A 16981-nucleotide genomic window follows, 5' to 3' on the forward strand; every position below is an offset into this window, starting at 1 on the left:
AATCTAACTCTAAAGTATCATTTTGCTGTTCTGTTGTAATATCTGTTTGCTCCTCCGTTATATGAACAGCGCTGTGGCTCCATCTCACACATACTAAATCCTAAATTTTCTTCTAGCTGTTTATTCCTCTCATTCATCAGTGTAATTGTACTTATGTTTGAAGCATTGTCCTTTAGAATAGCAAGAACCTGTTCTTTTGAGTTCGTAATCTTGCAGAACTTTTTCCACTAAGGCCTGGAGAAACTGGCTGGTGTGATGAGCTTTAGTATCTTTTACTGTCAGTGTCTTGCTAACAATTTCTTGTTACAAACATATCAAACATTGATGGCAAAATAATTCCGTGAAATGCAGTGACTCTGGCATCCAGCAAAGGCAATGGGTTTCAAGATAGGACATTCAGACACATTTTGTGAGGATCCTCACAGAGAATGAGCAAGTCAGTTTGTGTGGCCTTTTTCTAATCTGCTTTTGCTATTGAACATTATTTATGAGCCCAAACACCTTTCAGGTGATGCAGTTTTTTAAAAAGCTGATCTGCTTTTGCAGCTGACAAACGTATCCTCAAAAAACGCAGCAAAAACGCTGTGTGTGAATGTAGCCTTAGATCAGGAATAGAAGCCATTTATAGGACATTTCATAACTTTCCCAAATTCCTATGAAAAAATATTTTGCACATTCTGCATTGCACTACTGTCCCCAATTTATTATATATTTTAGGAGTCTGCATTTTATACCGACTCAGACTCCACCAAAATGAGCTCCGACCCCTACTCCACAGCCCAGGTATGCAGAGCTCCACCTAGAGAAAAATGTTAGCAATTTAACTCATGACTAAGGAGCGATTGAGCCTCCCATGATGGTTTAAGTAGGCCACCACAGAAGAGTAGTCTGACAGCAGGCAAAGCAGTACGTCCAAGAGAAAGAAGGACCACTGGTAGAGCAAAACATAGCTTTCAGTTCCAAGTTATTGATCTGGAGGAACGACTCCTTTCGGAGGCAAAGAGGAGTGACGATTGAACACTGTTCCCCTGGAATTTTGTAGATATTGGATGAAGGGTACCACCATCCTGCCCAGAACTGATATACAAAAACAGATGAAGCACAAGGTCTCCAACAATTGAGACACTACAGCTCAAAGGAGCACTCTTCTGGTGAAAGAAAAACCCTAACAAAACATATCTAAAAAGGTCACAGATCGGGATGATCGAATATGAAAATATCCGACGAGTAGGTCACCGCTAATCGACACGCAATGCAAGTCTATGGGAAACCCGATTAATTTCATGTTAGACCTAACGGCGAGCTGTGGTCACTAAGGAAAAGACCAAAATACATGGGAAAAGTCTCTCTCTCGCAACATCAGAGGTGTTCATTGGCTGGAAAACAGGCGCCAGGAAGTCAGAAATGAAAATGAAAGTATCGGAGCGGATCTGGTCTTATCTGTCGAATACCGAATAGTGTCGAATACATTCGCTCATCCCTAGTCAGAGACAAAAACAGCAATCGTGGGGATGGAGTCAGAAACTTTTGTTGGTTGGTAATCCAACTGAAGGGTTTTAAAGGAATCCAATGAGATTTGGATAAGCATCCACTTATCCACAGGACTCCGTGCAAAATCTTTAGGTCAGGGAGGTGATCTGTGTGGTTAAAAGATCAAGTTTGCCCCTGTCTAGTTTCATGTAAACCACTGAAATCTCTTGTAAGGAGAGAAGATGTCCCTCATTATGTAGTCTAGGTGCCTTTGCCCTGCAAAAAGGAGCCAGGTAAGTGCCACTTTGGATACTATATTTCCAAACCAGAGCCGGCAACCTTGCTTAAGTAACCAGTTACTCAACCTTTAAGATGGCCGGCGGTAACCCTGTCATCGAGCTGTGAATTATAGAAGAATAGAGAGAAATTTTAATTAAAAAAGGTAAACTACAAAGTTACTTTTATTTGTAGTTAACAAGAAGTTTGCTATTTTAATAAATTTAAGAAATTGAGAAAACCCCCCCTTAAAAAACGCAAGCAAAACAGTCTCACACCACTAAAATATGTAGCATATAGAGCTTTCATTTTAGTACATACCGATAGCAAGTCGAGCCCATCTTTATCAATGTTCTTCACATTAGAACCAAGATTGCCACCTTTCCATTTTGGAAAAGAATTCTTGTAGTCTTGAAGAGATTCCACTTCTGGCCAAACTTCATTATTTGGTGTTCCCAGTGCTCTATTTAAAAAAAAAAAAATTGACTTTTCGCCACTAAAAATGTTCACCACCATTTTCTTATTTGATTGGGGCTTAATAAGTTGTCAAACTAACATATTTTTCATTTTAGTACAAAATTTGAAAGAATAAAGAGCACAAGATTTTCCAAAGGATGCATTGGATTAAAAGACACACACACACACACACACACACACACACACACACACACACACACACACACTTCTGTACCTGAATATTCTGAATAGTTGATCTATTTCTGAGTCTCCATGGAAGAGCGGCTTCTTTGATGCAATCTCTGCAAATATTGTGCCTATACTCCATATGTCGACTGGTGTGGAATATCTCACAGAGCCCAGGAGGACTTCTGGTGCCCTGTACCACAAGGTCACCACCTGAAATGAGGGCGAAGAATAACGGGTATTTAGACAGCAACATGTTACTCCATTCTCCATTACCCAATACTCCTTTCCAAAACATATCCAATAACTAACAGGGGTGCAGTATCAAGTATTGCAGCATGACTGGGCTTGTGTTGTATTTCCAGCATTGCATGAAGTTTGCGCAAACTATTGAGAGGGAAGGCCTGTTTGTGGTTTTTTTTTTTTTTAGACCTTTATTGCGGATCCCCGCATATAAGAGAACCTTGTATAAAAGGGGCTATATGGCAATAAAAAGCTCAACAATGGCTTACAGCAGTAAAGCACAAAATAAAAATGCAACAAAGTGATTCTGGCCTACAGTTACACATCTGGATCCAGCGCAGGACACCGTGATCTGCACTGACATCAGCAGCAGGACGAGGGTGACTTGGGCACCAGAAGGGGGAAAAAACCCCAAAAACATCCAATGCCCCGCTAAAGTCACCTGTCAGCTGCAGCCATTCACACATAAGTCGCCTGCTCTGGATCCATGGGACACCGGTGAGTATCATTTAGGCTATGTGCGCACACTGCGTTTTTTGCCACGTTTTTGTTCTAAAACTGCATGAATCTCGTTTCCCCAGCAAAGTATGAGATTTCATTTTTGCTGTCCGCACATTGCAATTATTTTTTAGCTGCGTTTTTGTGGTGACCACAAAGATGCAGCATGTCAATTATTTTTGCGCTCATTAGGCTCATAACATTCACTCCTTCCCTGCTCACTGGTGGCTGTGATTGGTTGCAGGCAGACCCGTACACCACACCAAGTGACAGCTGTCTCACTGCAACCAATCACAGCCGCCGGTGGGCGGGTCTATATCGTGCAGTAAATTTAAAAAACAAAAAAAAAAAAACACCACAGCATGCAGTCCCCCACACCTACCAATTTCGATACCAGCCAAGTAAAGCCTAAAAATATCAGCCAGCCTAAAAATATCAGCCAGCTGCCGGCCCGAATTGCCGCATCCAGTATAGATGCGACAGTCCCAGGACTTTTCCAAACTCATCCCGATTGCCCTGGTGTGGTGGCAATCAGGGTAATAAGGAGTTAATGGCAGCCCATAGCTGCCACTGAGTCCTAGCTTAGTGATGGCAGGCGTCTGAGACACCCCCCTCATTAAGCTGTATAAGTGAAAGTAAATAAAACACAATCACCCAAAAAATCCTTTATTTGAAATAAAACAAAAAAGCCCCCTCTTTCACCACTTTATTAACCCCTATAACACCCCTCCAGCTCAGACGTAATCCACACAAGGTCCCACGATGCATCCAGCTCTGCTACATCTGACAATCACAGAGCGGCTATAGAGCACAACCGCTCTCTGTGAGGGTCAGGCAGCAAGTGAAGCGAGCCATGCAGGATCAGCAGGGACTTCACCTGTCACTGCAAATCACCGCTGATCTCGTGCGCACTTCAGTCGCGGCCGGATTTGTAACAGGTGGTGGACCCCAGCTATCACCGCACATCACCTGACTGGAGTCCTCCACTTGTGAGCACATATCAGGCCGCGGTGGAAGTGAGCACGAGATCAGATGTGGTGATGTGCGGTGACAGCAGGAGTCCTCCACTTGTGACCGCATATCAGGCCGCGGCTGAAGTGAGCTGCGAGATAAGCTGTTACGTCATGTGATTTGCGGGGTCACCACACATCACCTGAGTGATGTCAGCGCTAATCCCGCAGCTCACTTCAGTAGAGGTCTGACAGGTGGAGGACTCCTGCGGTTTTTTTTTTTTTAAGCCAAAAACGCTGCTCAAAGTAATCACCACAAAGATAAAAACGCATCTTTGTGGTAAAAGCAACAAAACGCAGTGTGTACACATAGCCTTAGTCTTATGGGCTGTGCCCACACTGCATTTTTTTTCTTGCCAAATTTAATAAATACTGCAAGAAAAAAAACATCCCAGCAAACTCTAGGAGAATCCTGACTTGCTGTGCACATGTTGCAGATTTTTTAAATTGCAGATTTTGGTGCAAAAAAAATAAAAAAATTTGCAGCATGTCAATTGTTTGTGTTTTTTCCTGCGGATATAATCCACTGAAGTGCTTGAGGCTCGATCACTGCAATGGATTATATCTGTCAGTATGCACTTGCAGCACTGACATGCATCCAGCATGGTGTGGGGCGATCCATACCTCCGTAACCTGGGGTGACGACCCAGGGTTGCCATGACAGCGATCAGGTCCCTAGGATTACATTACAGGTACCCAATCGCCAGAGATGAGCGATTCTTCACACTACCACCTGAATGCTGTGATTGCATTGATCGCAGCATTAAGGGGGTTAAAATACTAGGAGCGGCTGTAATATTAGTCAGAGACCTGGGGGCGAGATACAGGGCAGGAACTTCCGCAATTGCCATGAAAAACACATGGAAGAAAACATGCAAAAGTGATACAGGAAAAAAGGTTTTGGTAGAGTGTTAGCCATTAAAATTTTGTAGTTATAATATTTTTTAATGAATAACTAAAAGGACTAAGATTCCCGGGAATCAGGACGGGCGCGCGAGAGAGAGAGAGAGAGAGAGAGAGCGAGCGAGCGCGCGCGAGAGAGCGAGCGCGCGCGAGAGAGCGAGCGCGCGCGAGAGAGAGCGAGCGCGCGCGAGAGAGAGCGAGCGCGCGCGAGAGAGAGCGAGCGCGCGCGAGAGAGAGCGAGCGCGCGCGAGAGAGAGCGAGCGCGCGCGAGAGAGAGCGAGCGCGCGCGAGAGAGAGCGAGCGCGCGCGAGAGAGCGAGCGCGCGCGAGAGAGAGCGAGCGCGCGCGAGAGAGAGCGAGCGCGCGCGAGAGAGCGAGCGCGCGCGAGAGAGCGAGCGCGCGCGAGAGAGCGCGCGCGCGAGAGAGCGCGCGCGCGAGAGAGCGCGCGCGCGAGAGAGCGCGCGCGCGAGAGAGCGCGCGCGCGAGAGAGCGAGCGAGCGCGCGAGAGCGCGCGCGCGAGAGCGCGCGCGCGAGAGCGCGCGCGCGAGAGCGCGCGCGAGAGCGCGCGCGCGAGAGAGCGAGAGAGCGAGCGAGCGCGCGAGAGCGCGCGCGCGAGAGCGCGCGCGCGAGAGCGCGCGCGCGAGAGAGCGCGCGCGAGAGAGCGCGCGCGAGAGAGCGCGCGCGAGAGAGCGCGCGCGAGAGAGCGCGCGCGAGAGAGCGCGCGCGAGAGAGCGCGCGCGAGAGAGCGCGCGCGAGAGAGCGCGCGCGAGAGAGCGCGCGCGAGAGAGCGCGCGCGAGAGAGCGCGCGCGAGAGAGCGCGCGCGAGAGAGCGCGCGCGAGAGAGCGCGCGCGAGAGAGCGCGCGCGAGAGAGCGCGCGCGAGAGAGCGCGCGCGAGAGAGCGCGCGAGAGAGCGCGCGCGAGAGAGCGCGCGCGAGAGAGCGCGCGCGAGAGAGCGCGCGCGAGAGAGCGCGCGCGAGAGAGCGCGCGCGAGAGAGAGCGCGCGAGAGAGAGCGCGCGAGAGAGAGCGCGCGAGAGAGAGCGCGCGAGAGAGAGCGCGCGAGAGAGAGCGCGCGAGAGAGAGAGCGCGCGAGAGAGAGCGCGCGAGAGAGAGCGCGCGAGAGAGAGCGCGCGAGAGAGAGCGCGCGAGAGAGAGCGCGCGAGAGAGAGCGCGCGAGAGAGAGCGCGCGAGAGAGAGCGCGCGAGAGAGAGCGCGAGAGAGAGAGCGCGAGAGAGAGCGCGCGAGAGAGAGCGCGCGAGAGAGAGCGCGCGAGAGAGAGCGCGCGAGAGAGAGCGCGCGAGAGAGAGCGCGCGAGAGAGAGAGAGAGAGCGAGAGAGAGAGAGCGAGCGAGCGAGAGCGAGCGAGCGAGAGCGAGCGAGAGAGAGCGAGCGAGAGAGAGCGAGCGAGAGAGAGCGAGCGAGAGAGAGCGAGCGAGAGAGAGCGAGCGAGAGAGAGCGAGCGAGAGAGAGCGAGCGAGAGAGAGCGAGCGAGAGCGAGCGAGCGAGAGAGAGCGAGCGAGAGAGAGCGAGCGAGAGAGAGCGAGCGAGAGCGAGCGAGAGAGAGCGAGCGAGAGAGAGCGAGCGAGAGAGAGCGAGCGAGAGAGAGCGAGCGAGAGAGAGCGAGCGAGAGAGAGCGAGCGAGAGAGAGCGAGCGAGAGAGAGCGAGCGAGAGAGAGCGAGCGAGAGAGAGCGAGCGAGAGAGAGCGAGCGAGAGAGAGCGAGCGAGAGAGCGAGCGAGAGAGAGCGAGCGAGAGAGAGCGAGCGAGAGAGAGCGAGCGAGAGAGAGCGAGCGAGAGAGAGCGAGCGAGAGAGAGCGAGCGAGAGAGAGCGAGCGAGAGAGAGCGAGCGAGAGAGAGCGAGCGAGAGAGAGCGAGCGAGAGAGAGCGAGCGAGAGAGAGCGAGCGAGAGAGAGCGAGCGAGAGAGAGCGAGCGAGAGAGAGCGAGCGAGAGAGAGCGAGCGAGAGAGAGCGAGCGAGAGAGAGCGAGCGAGCGAGAGAGAGCGAGCGAGAGAGAGCGAGCGAGAGCGAGCGAGCGAGAGCGAGCGAGCGAGAGCGAGCGAGAGAGAGCGAGCGAGCGAGAGCGAGCGAGAGAGAGCGAGCGAGAGAGAGCGAGCGAGAGAGAGCGAGCGAGAGAGAGCGAGCGAGAGAGAGCGAGCGAGAGAGAGCGAGCGAGAGAGAGCGAGCGAGAGAGAGCGAGCGAGAGAGAGCGAGCGAGAGAGAGCGAGCGAGAGAGAGCGAGCGAGAGAGAGCGAGCGAGAGAGAGCGAGCGAGAGAGAGCGAGCGAGAGAGAGCGAGCGAGAGAGAGCGAGCGAGAGAGAGCGAGCGAGAGCGCGAGAGCGAGAGCGCGAGAGCGAGAGCGCGAGAGCGAGAGCGCGAGAGCGAGAGAGACACACACACACACACACACACACACACACACACACACACACACACGGGAGGGGGCAGAGCCGAGCGGGGAAGTGTCGGCCTCCCTGCACACGTATCCAGGGTAAATATCAGGTAACTAAAAGCAAAGCACTTTTTGCTTGGTTACCCGATATTTACACTGGTTACCAGCGTACACCGCTTAGCGCTGGCTCCCTGCACATGTAACCAGTGTAAATATTACGGATTGCGCTGCTCAAAAAACGTTACAGGCTGCACTCCTTCCGCCCCGCGGTCAGTTCCACAACTGATCAGTCGGGCGGAGGGTGCAACGCAGCGTCATCAGTTACAATCCGCCGCTCATACAAGTCTATGGGAACAACAGAATCCACTAAACGGATTCCGTTGTTTAACAGAGCAGCGAATTGTGACTGATAATTTAACGGAAGTGTGAACCTAGCCTTAAGGCCCAGTCACACTAAACTTACCAGCGATCCCAACAATGATACAACCTGATAGGGATCGCTGGTAAGTTGCTAGGAGGTTGCTGGTGAGATGTCACACTAAGCGACGCTCCAGCGATCCCACCAGCAACCTGACCTGGCAGGGATCACTGCAGCGTCGCTACACGTGGAAGCATGCTGCGCTTGGTAACTAAGGTAAATATCGGGTAACCAACCCGATATTTACCTTGGTTAACAGCGCACACCGCTTAGCGTTGGTTCCCTGCACACCTAGCCACAGTACACATCGGCTTAATTACCCGATGTGTACTTTGCTACGTGTGCAGGCAGCCGGCTTCTGCGGACGCTGGTAACCACGGTAAACATCGGGTAACCAAGAAGCCCTTTCTTTGGTTACCCGATATTTACCTTCGTTACCAGCGTCCGCCGCTCTCACACTGCCACTGCCGGCTCCCTGTTCCCTGCACACATAGCCACAGTACACATTGGGTTAATTACCTGATGTGTACTCCGGCTACGTGTGCAGAGAGCAGGGAGCCGGCACTGACAGCGTGAAAGCAGCGGACGCTGGTAACGAAGGTAAATATCGGGTAACCAAAGGGCTTCTTGGTTACCCGCTGTTTACCGTGGTTACCAGCGTCTGCAGAAGCCGGCTCCTGCTCCATGCACATTTACTTGTTGCTCTGTCGCTGTCACACACAGCGATGTGCGCTTCACAGCGGGAAAGCAACAACTAAAAAATGGCCCAGGACATTCAGCAACAACCAACGACCTCGCAGCAGGGGCCAGGTTGTTGCTGGATGTCACACACAGTGACATCACTAGCAAGTTGTGCCTCAGCAGCGATGTTGCTAGAGATGTTGCTTAGTGTGACGGTACCTTTACATGGATATTGGGACAATAAAACTTTCACACCACTAATCAAAGCTAATTAAGGATTCTCTCTCTAAGCTCACTGTTTATTTAAATGTCCTTTTATTATGCCATCCCTCTGCTCTGTTTGTGCATATATTTGTGTTTCTTCAGATATTGTGTCATACCATGCCTGAAGAAGGGACCTGAGATGTCTCGAAAGCTTGCTTTGCAACATCATTTTATTTTAGTTAGCCATGAAAAGGTATCACAACTACAAAATGTTATTTTTGTTTTTTCTCACTGAGAGCAATCAGTGATACAATTTGCACATTTTTTTCTGCGTTTTTCCTGCCAAAACATGTTTTGTGTGCAGAAAATCTACTACATGGGCACAGACCCTTACAGTTCCAAGCACTGCAGGAATTTACTTTTGCCAAGAACATCCAACCAGCGCTGCTCCCTGGTACAGTCAGCTGGGACAGCTACCGAAGTTAGAAAAGACTTAAAAAAAGGGACTGTCAAGGACTAGAATGAAAGCCTCAAGTCTCTCCGTGTGACTTCAAACTTCTGAATCCTGACAGCAAGCAGCACACCACACCGGTATTGCCACTGGAAATGGCGGCTATATGACTTGCATACTTCCACTCATTCTGATTAAATGTGCTTGTTCTCTCTGAGCACTTCTATAAAAGTGGACGACTACATCTAGTTGTCACTAGGGATGAGCGACGTTCAGGTTCGCCCAGACGTTAGTTAAAAGTTCGGATTGGGATCCAGACTTGCCCCTAGACCCCATACAACTCAATGGTGAGCAAAACCTTGGTGCTGTAAAATGGTCATAGTAAGTGCTACAGGGATGCAAAAGGAAATAGGGTGAGTGGGGCTGGGGAGAAGGACACAAGTGGGGTCCCACCTATATTTGATAACCAAGCTGGGGGTTGATATCAGGCTGGGAAAGAGCATGGTTATTTGGCCCTTCCCAGCCCAAAGAAATAGCAGCCTGCAGCCACCCCAGAAGTGGAGCATCCATTAGATGCACCAATTTTGAAGCTTTGCAGAGCTCTTCCCGAATGCTATTGCTATGAATTAAAGAGGCATACACCTCTAAAACATGGAATGGCATATTTGTGCTCTCATGTACACCAAAATTTTGGATTTAACAGTAAATTTATATGTCCCTGGGAGGTCCTAGTCTTTAGGTACAGGGAATCAGTGAGTTTATACACAGCACAGCATACAGAGAACTTTTAGATCAACAGCACATAATTGCAATTTTATCAAAACCACAGCAAGCAGCCTGAGAGATTCATCTTCAATCAGGGTTTGTGCTATCCCACATAACAGTATAAGGTCTATTTAAAAACTGGAAAACTGGTTGACAGATCCACTATAAGCTCTGCACAGAGTTAGAATATTGTGTGTGGCCGGGGGGTGGGGGTGGGGGGGTTGGAGTGGAGTTTATACCAGTGTAGGAATTAAAGGGGTTTCCTCATGCTCCTGTCTTCTTGCTTGCCAGGGGAAGAAAGTACACCCCTGCCAGCTTGAGAGCAGCACTTGCAAATTGTATATGCAAACAGCGAGCGCTCCATGCCTAGAAAATCGGCCACCTCTGATGTGGATGGCATTATTGACAAGCAGTAAACGCTATGGCATCAAGATTGATGCACCATTATTGACAACAGAAAAGGGGTTTTAAAATTAGCTATAAAACAAGCAACTATGCAATTTTTAAGTAATTTGTCCAATATAGAAAATGACATGCTTCATTTTTAAATACCAGAGTTTCCCCATCGATTTCCATATTTTGTTTTCTTACCTCGTGTGTGTAAACACGGACAGGGATGCCAAACGCTCGAGCCAACCCAAAATCTGCCAGCTTTATTACTCCTTTACTGTCTATTAGCAGGTTCTGGGGCTTCAGATCTCGGTGTAACACTCTTCTGGCATGACAAAAAAAAATGCCTTGTAGGATCTGATACAAGTAGCTCTGTCAAACAGATAAGAAAATAATGAACACACAAAGCAAATCAAAGCACTGTGGTCTACATTGTAGCAATATTAGATGTTGAGCCCCCCCCCCCCCCACGGGGTCTGGTGGATACTAGTCACCGGGCCGGTGAGGGTCAGGGGGTTGTCACAGGTGGCCCTGCCCAGTTTCGTGACCCCGTGGTGCCCACAAAAAGGGGATAGAAAAGGACGGTGGGATGATGAGAGTATTGGAAGTAGTTGTCTCATGACGCCACCTGTGGTGTGCGGCCAGGGATTGGCCACCGCTGCGGGTGCTGTCCTCTGGGGCAGATGGTGTCGCAGCCGGGATGGTTCAGCTCCCCACAGGTAGGGCTAGGCCTCACGGAGGATGATAGGAGTGGTAGTGACCGTTGGCACCAGAAATGAAGGGCTGACTCAGTGGTTGCGGTTCAAGGTTTTTACTCACTGTCCGGTTGTTGCCCTGGGAGTGCCGGTCTCTGCCGTGATGGGCCCCAGCCGATCCCGGATAATTTGGAGGTCACCGCCGGTGTTCCCACTGTGTCCTTTCTGGTTGGGGTCCCTCCAATCCAGTGGATGGTATGTGGAACGGGCTGTGGGTGTTTCCTGCACTCTCCGCAGACCCTGGAATCCCCGGTAGCTGTAGAGAACCCGGGCTGAGCTGTCTGCTCCAAGCCACGGGTCCTGCAGTGCTCCAGAAGGGTGAGGAAGAAAATGCCTGGACTGGAGGCCCTGTCTGTGCTCCTTACCCCAAGCTGTGCCTGGGGCAAAACTGCTCAAGAGTGAAGATGCTCCTTCCTTTTCCCCAAGTGGTGCCCGCCCCCATGGTAGCTGTCCTAGTGACCAGGAAAGTCCCATGCCTCGTGATGGCTACCTCCACTATCTACCCTAGGCCAATCCCAGTGGGAAAGCACCTGTGTGGTTTGCGAATGTGAGACACACCAGCGATTAACCTCTTCCTTACCCGGGATGAGTACTGCACCTTAAGTGAGATGCAGTACCCTGTGGCGACAAGTCTCAGGGACGCCACAGATGCATCATCTGAATTGATTATACCTTACCTTTACAAGCATTGCTTCTAAATATTGACCGCTGGGGATGGAATCTAAATACTTCTTCAAATCCATGGAAAGAAACTCAAAAATAAGATATAGCCTAGAATCTTGCATCAACACATCCAGAAGGCTGTAGGGGAGAAAAAAAAAAAAAAAAAAATATATTAAAATCAATAACAGCCACACACAGTGTTTGAAATAATATCAGTCCAGATTAATTACTGTTTTTTGGTATAAATTCTATTACCACGTCAAGAAAAATTTACCAGTTGGTGGAGTATATGAAGTGAGTGCGAAACGCACGTCGAGGTGCTGAACAGTGTGGTCGGAGTCTGGTCAGTATTAGGAGTTATTTCACCCGATCTTATCACGTTATGGCTTTAACCCATTTGGGTGCTGCAAGTGGCAGTTTAATGGTAATCGTTTTAAAAATCAGGTCTACGGTACCATTATTGCATTAGGTTTGATTTTAATGTGCATTGATTTTTCTATGTGCACATGAATATTTAACTTTAACTGGCAATGAGTATTTGCCTCATACTGGTAATTTTTGATCCATCAGCCAGTTTATACATACATTGAGGCACATTCTATCATAAAGCCTTTTTTGTGCACGTAGTCATCTTGGCCTCGTACTGGATATTTTTGATTCGCCAACCAGTTTATATATTGAGGCACTCTATTATAAAGTTCTAATTATGCACATAGTCACCTTAAATGTTTTTTTTCAAAGAATGTTTGTTTTTTGTATGCTACAATTTTATAAGTATAGGGTGAATATCCTACTATATATGTACTCTATGACTGATCTCCTCTTTGGACTTCCTCATTATGACCACACTGTACCAGTCATTTTTCATGTTGTGTTTTTAGGTTTTTTTTTCTTATTTTAACCTTGTGTCCATAAATCACTTCAATATAAATTATGTAATATTTTGATATCTATGACTAATTTATTAATTTTTTCACTAATGATCTATGATTGTCAATTGTTTAATATTGATGCAAACTATTACATGGTAACGGTGGAGTAGACCGTTGGGCTATGTGCCCATGGGACATTGTACCTATGGATTTTGCGGCGGAAAACTTGCGGATTTATCTGGATTTTCTAGATAAATCCGCAGGTTTTAGCAAGTACAGACACTCCCCATGTTATCCCATCCATGCTGCGGTATGTGCAGCTGCAGAATATGCTGCGGACATCCCGCAGCTGCACAAAACTACATGTCAATTCCTGTGGAAATCCCGGCCCTCCCCTATGGAGATAGAGGCCGGGACTTCTGCAGGTAAGTTACATGAATGTCCGCAGGTTTTCCACAGATATATTTCACTGGAATCCCGCAGCTATGGATAGCTGCGGATTCTGGGGAGCTGCTGCGGGAAACCTGCGGACATATCCGCAGGTACATAGCCTAAGGCTATGTGCCCACGGGACAACGTACCCGAGGATTGTCGCGGAAAACCTGCGGATTTATCTGGATAAATCCGCAGGTTTGCACAAGTACAGACACTCCCCATGTTATCCTATGAGATTTGGGGAGTGCTGTATCAATGATGCATTATGTGCAGCTGTGGAATATGCTGCAGATGTCCCGCAGCCGCATGTAACTGCATGTCAATTCATGCGGAAATATCTGCGGAATTCCCGCCCTTCCACTACGGAGATACAAGCCAGGACTTCCGCAGGCATTTCCGCACTTGTCCCGCAGGTTTACTGCAACAAAAATGCTCGAATCCTGCAGCAATGGATAGCTGCGGATTCCGGGGAGCAGCTGTGGAAAAGTCTGAGGGTACATTGTCCTGTGGGCATATAGCCTTAGAAAACCACCAGACTTTGCATTCATGATCTGCAGGTTTCAGTCTGTGAATTTGAATAATTGAAAAAGTGGAAGGGGGGGGTTCAAAATAGCAGTGAGGCGTTACATTGGTGAGGTCAATCATTCTGTGAACAGGTGCGAATCAGGGGGCTCTTAATTAAGTGTGAAGCCAGCCCATGTTGTGCATGTATTTCACCTTGAAAGCCTTGGAAATTTGGGTCGTTCAAGACATTGTTCAGAAGAACACAGTGTACTTGATAAAAAAGTTGATTGGAAAGGGTAAAACTTATAGAGAAGGGCAGACAATGATCAGTGTTCAGCTAAAATGATCTCCAATGCTTTAAAACGGAAAGCAAAATCAGACGTGGAAGAAATCGCCAGAAAGGCACAGCTCCAGGATGATCAAAGACAGTCAAGTTACCTGTGAGGACTGCGACAGATGCCTGAGTGAACCTAATCTATTATCAAGAAGTCGCCGCAAAGTCCCATTTTTAAACAAAAGACATGGACTGAAGCTGATACAATTTGCCAAAGAACACAACAACAGGCCTAAAGAGAAATGGAGAAACATTTTGTGGACTGATTAAAGTAAAATGGTTTTGTGGTGCCCTGGACAAGCCAGGGGCCACAGAGAACATCACCAACACACCCCACACTCCCGGTCAGGCACACCGAAGTCAGACAAAACCCTTGTTGCCTTCCTCCAGGGGCTGATGATCACACCAGGGGGTGGGCCAGGCGGTTGGTCCCGCCCACCAAGGAGTTCACAGTCCTGGAGGCAGGAAAAGTAGTGGAAGTTTGCAGTTGAGTTTGTAAGTGAAAGTGGAAGGAAGGGAAGTAGCAGTTGAGCAGACTGAAGTTGGTCCGGGTGTGTGGCCCGGACGGAACAGCAAGGTTGGCAGACGGTGGTGACCGTCTGCAGGAGAGGCCTATTGGAGTTTACCGTAAGGACCGTGGACGGGCGGTGGCCCGGCGGTACCGGACCGGTACGCAAAGAGAAGCCAGGACCATCTGGCAAGGGCTTACGGACCCCGGCAAGGCCGTGAATTTGCCAAATTCGTTAGCGAAGGGAACCTCCTGGGTTTCCCAGCAGCCAAGTCCCGACAGAAGGCAACCGTCCAACCGAGAGAGGGAAACAGTCACCGCCAAGGCTAAAGTTCCCAGGGCCAGAGCCTGCGGGCAAAAGGGGCTCCTCCAGCCCATATCCAAGCTGGGGAGCAGGTTACCGGTGGGAACCCATTGGAACCGTTTACAGTACACAGGTGCAGGGAAAGGCAGTCACCATCAACCTGCCGGGAGAAAACACCGCAGCCATCTGTGGGACCCGTCCATCCAGCAGTGTGTTTTACCGAGAACTGTGTCATCATTGGCTGAGTGAGTACCACCGTGCCGTGCGGCACAGCGCTGCCCCCGCGACCCTGCACCTCGCCAGGCCCCGTAACCCGCCATCCATCCCTACCCCATCACCGGGCCCAGGGACAACCAACCCCCCTACCCACGGAGGGGAGAACTAACAAAGCTGCTCCCTGTCACCGCTCCCGGGATCCCCGTCTAGAGCAGCGGTGGTGTCACCAATATCACCACAACCGTGGGTGGCGTCACGGACAATCTCAAATCCCCACAATCAATCCCCATCCCTTTTCACTCACGGGCGAGGAACGCTGCTCGAGTCCCCGGGATCTGGCCCACCGCTCGAGCCACCACCGAGCAGCAGCCGCAGCAGCAGCGGCCGGACCCGAGCAGTGGGAGAGCGCAGCGTCCCCTCCAGCAGTGGGAGAGCGCAGCGTCCCCTCCTCCGCCCGCGACAGGGTTTTTTTGGGTTCAAGGGTCACAGACAGTTCTTCAGATGACCCCCCAAAATCTGAATTCAAGCCCCAGTTCACTGATGACAGTGTAGCATGACTGTGCAAGCAGCATGATATGGGCATGTTTCTCTTACTATGGTGCCGGCCTATTTGCCGGATACCAGGGATTATGGAACAGTTTGCATATATCAAAATACTTGAAGAGGTCTTGTTTTCTTATGTTGAAGAGGAAATGCCCTTGAAATGGGTGTTTCAACAAGACAACGATCCTAAACAACAGTAAGTGAGCAAAATATTGGTTCTAGTCCAACAAAAATTGAGGTTATGGAGTGACCAGCCCAATACCCGGACCTTAATACAATAGAAAACTTGTAGGGGGTGACTACAAAAAAAAAAATGCAGTCTCTGAAGTAAAGCGAACAAATGCAAGTAAATTGTGGGATGTAGTCAAAGCTTCCTGGCCTGGAATAAGAGATAACAGGTGGCAGAGGTTTGTTGACTCCGTGCAACATAGATGTGAAGCAGCTCTGAAAAAAATTGGGGTTATACAACTAAATATTACCGTATTTTTCGGACCATAAGACGCACTTTTTTCCCCCCAAATGTTGAGGGAAAGTGGGGGGTGCGTCTTATGGTCTGAATGTGGCTGCGGGGAATGAGGGTGCTGCGGTACAGCGGGTCATCGGGAACACGAGCAGGCTGTAGCAGCCTGCCGTGACCACGTGGACCCGCTCATTTAATATGCACGCCCATCCCCCGCCCATCATCCCTCAGCGCTGAAGCAGGTACTGACAGGTGGGCGGGATGATGGGCGGGGGATAAACAGCCGGCCCGCATGATCACCCCTGGCAACTACGGCCTGGAGTGATCATGTACAGCTGTATTCACTGCTCCCCGTGCATCATCATCAGCGCGGGGTGCAGTGAATCAGTGTACAGTACTCACCGCTCCCCTGCAGCATCGCTCGTTCTCCCGTCTGTGTCAGCGGCAGCGCCGCTGAGTGGAGCCATCCCCGTTACCTTGCGATCATCTCCTGTGCCGTCGGCTGGGTGGAGACTAGCGGCGCGCACAGCGATGACATCGCTGTGCGCACGTGTCCACACGCAGCCGCCGGCACAGACACAGGAGATGATCGCGATGCAGCAGGGTAACTGGGACGGCTCCTCTCAGCGGCACTGCCGCTGACACAGACCGGAGGACAAGTGATGCTGCAGGAGAACGGGGACGGCACCACTCAGCGGCGCTGCCACTGACAGACCGGAGGACGAGCGATGCTGCAGGGAGTGAGGTGAGCTGAGGTGAGTATGAACGTTTATTTGTTGTTATGTGCCGCAGGATGGGGAAGGGGGTCATACGAGCAGGATGGGGGGGGGGGGGGGGGGTGTCATACGAGCAGGATGGGGGTGGGGGGGGTCATACGAGCAGGATGGGGGTGGGGGGGGTCATACGAGCAGGATGGGGGTGGGGGGGGGTCATACGAGCAGGATGGTGGGGGGGGTCATACGAGCAGGATGGTGGGGGGGGGGTCATACGAGCAGGATGGTGGGGGGGGGTCATACGAGCAGGATGGTGGGGGGGGGTCATACGAGCAGGA

General features: G+C 50.4%; 1 protein-coding gene across 2 annotated transcripts in view; it reads right to left on the reverse strand.

Annotated features, from left to right (window-relative positions):
* Nucleotides 1-16981, reverse strand: part of CDK1 (cyclin dependent kinase 1) — a 121149-nt gene that overhangs the window by 13039 nt on the left and 91129 nt on the right. For both annotated transcript variants that reach the window (XM_075348699.1, XM_075348698.1), the window contains exons 4-7: nt 11769-11892; nt 10538-10708; nt 2438-2601; nt 2068-2209 (exon numbers count right to left, since the gene is read on the reverse strand). In XM_075348699.1, coding sequence (XP_075204814.1) covers nt 2068-2209; nt 2438-2601; nt 10538-10708; nt 11769-11892 — 601 coding nt within the window. The remainder of the gene's footprint in view (nt 1-2067; nt 2210-2437; nt 2602-10537; nt 10709-11768; nt 11893-16981) is intronic.

This window comes from Anomaloglossus baeobatrachus, chromosome 5, assembly GCF_048569485.1.
Source record: "Anomaloglossus baeobatrachus isolate aAnoBae1 chromosome 5, aAnoBae1.hap1, whole genome shotgun sequence".
Taxonomy (NCBI): domain Eukaryota; kingdom Metazoa; phylum Chordata; class Amphibia; order Anura; family Aromobatidae; genus Anomaloglossus; species Anomaloglossus baeobatrachus.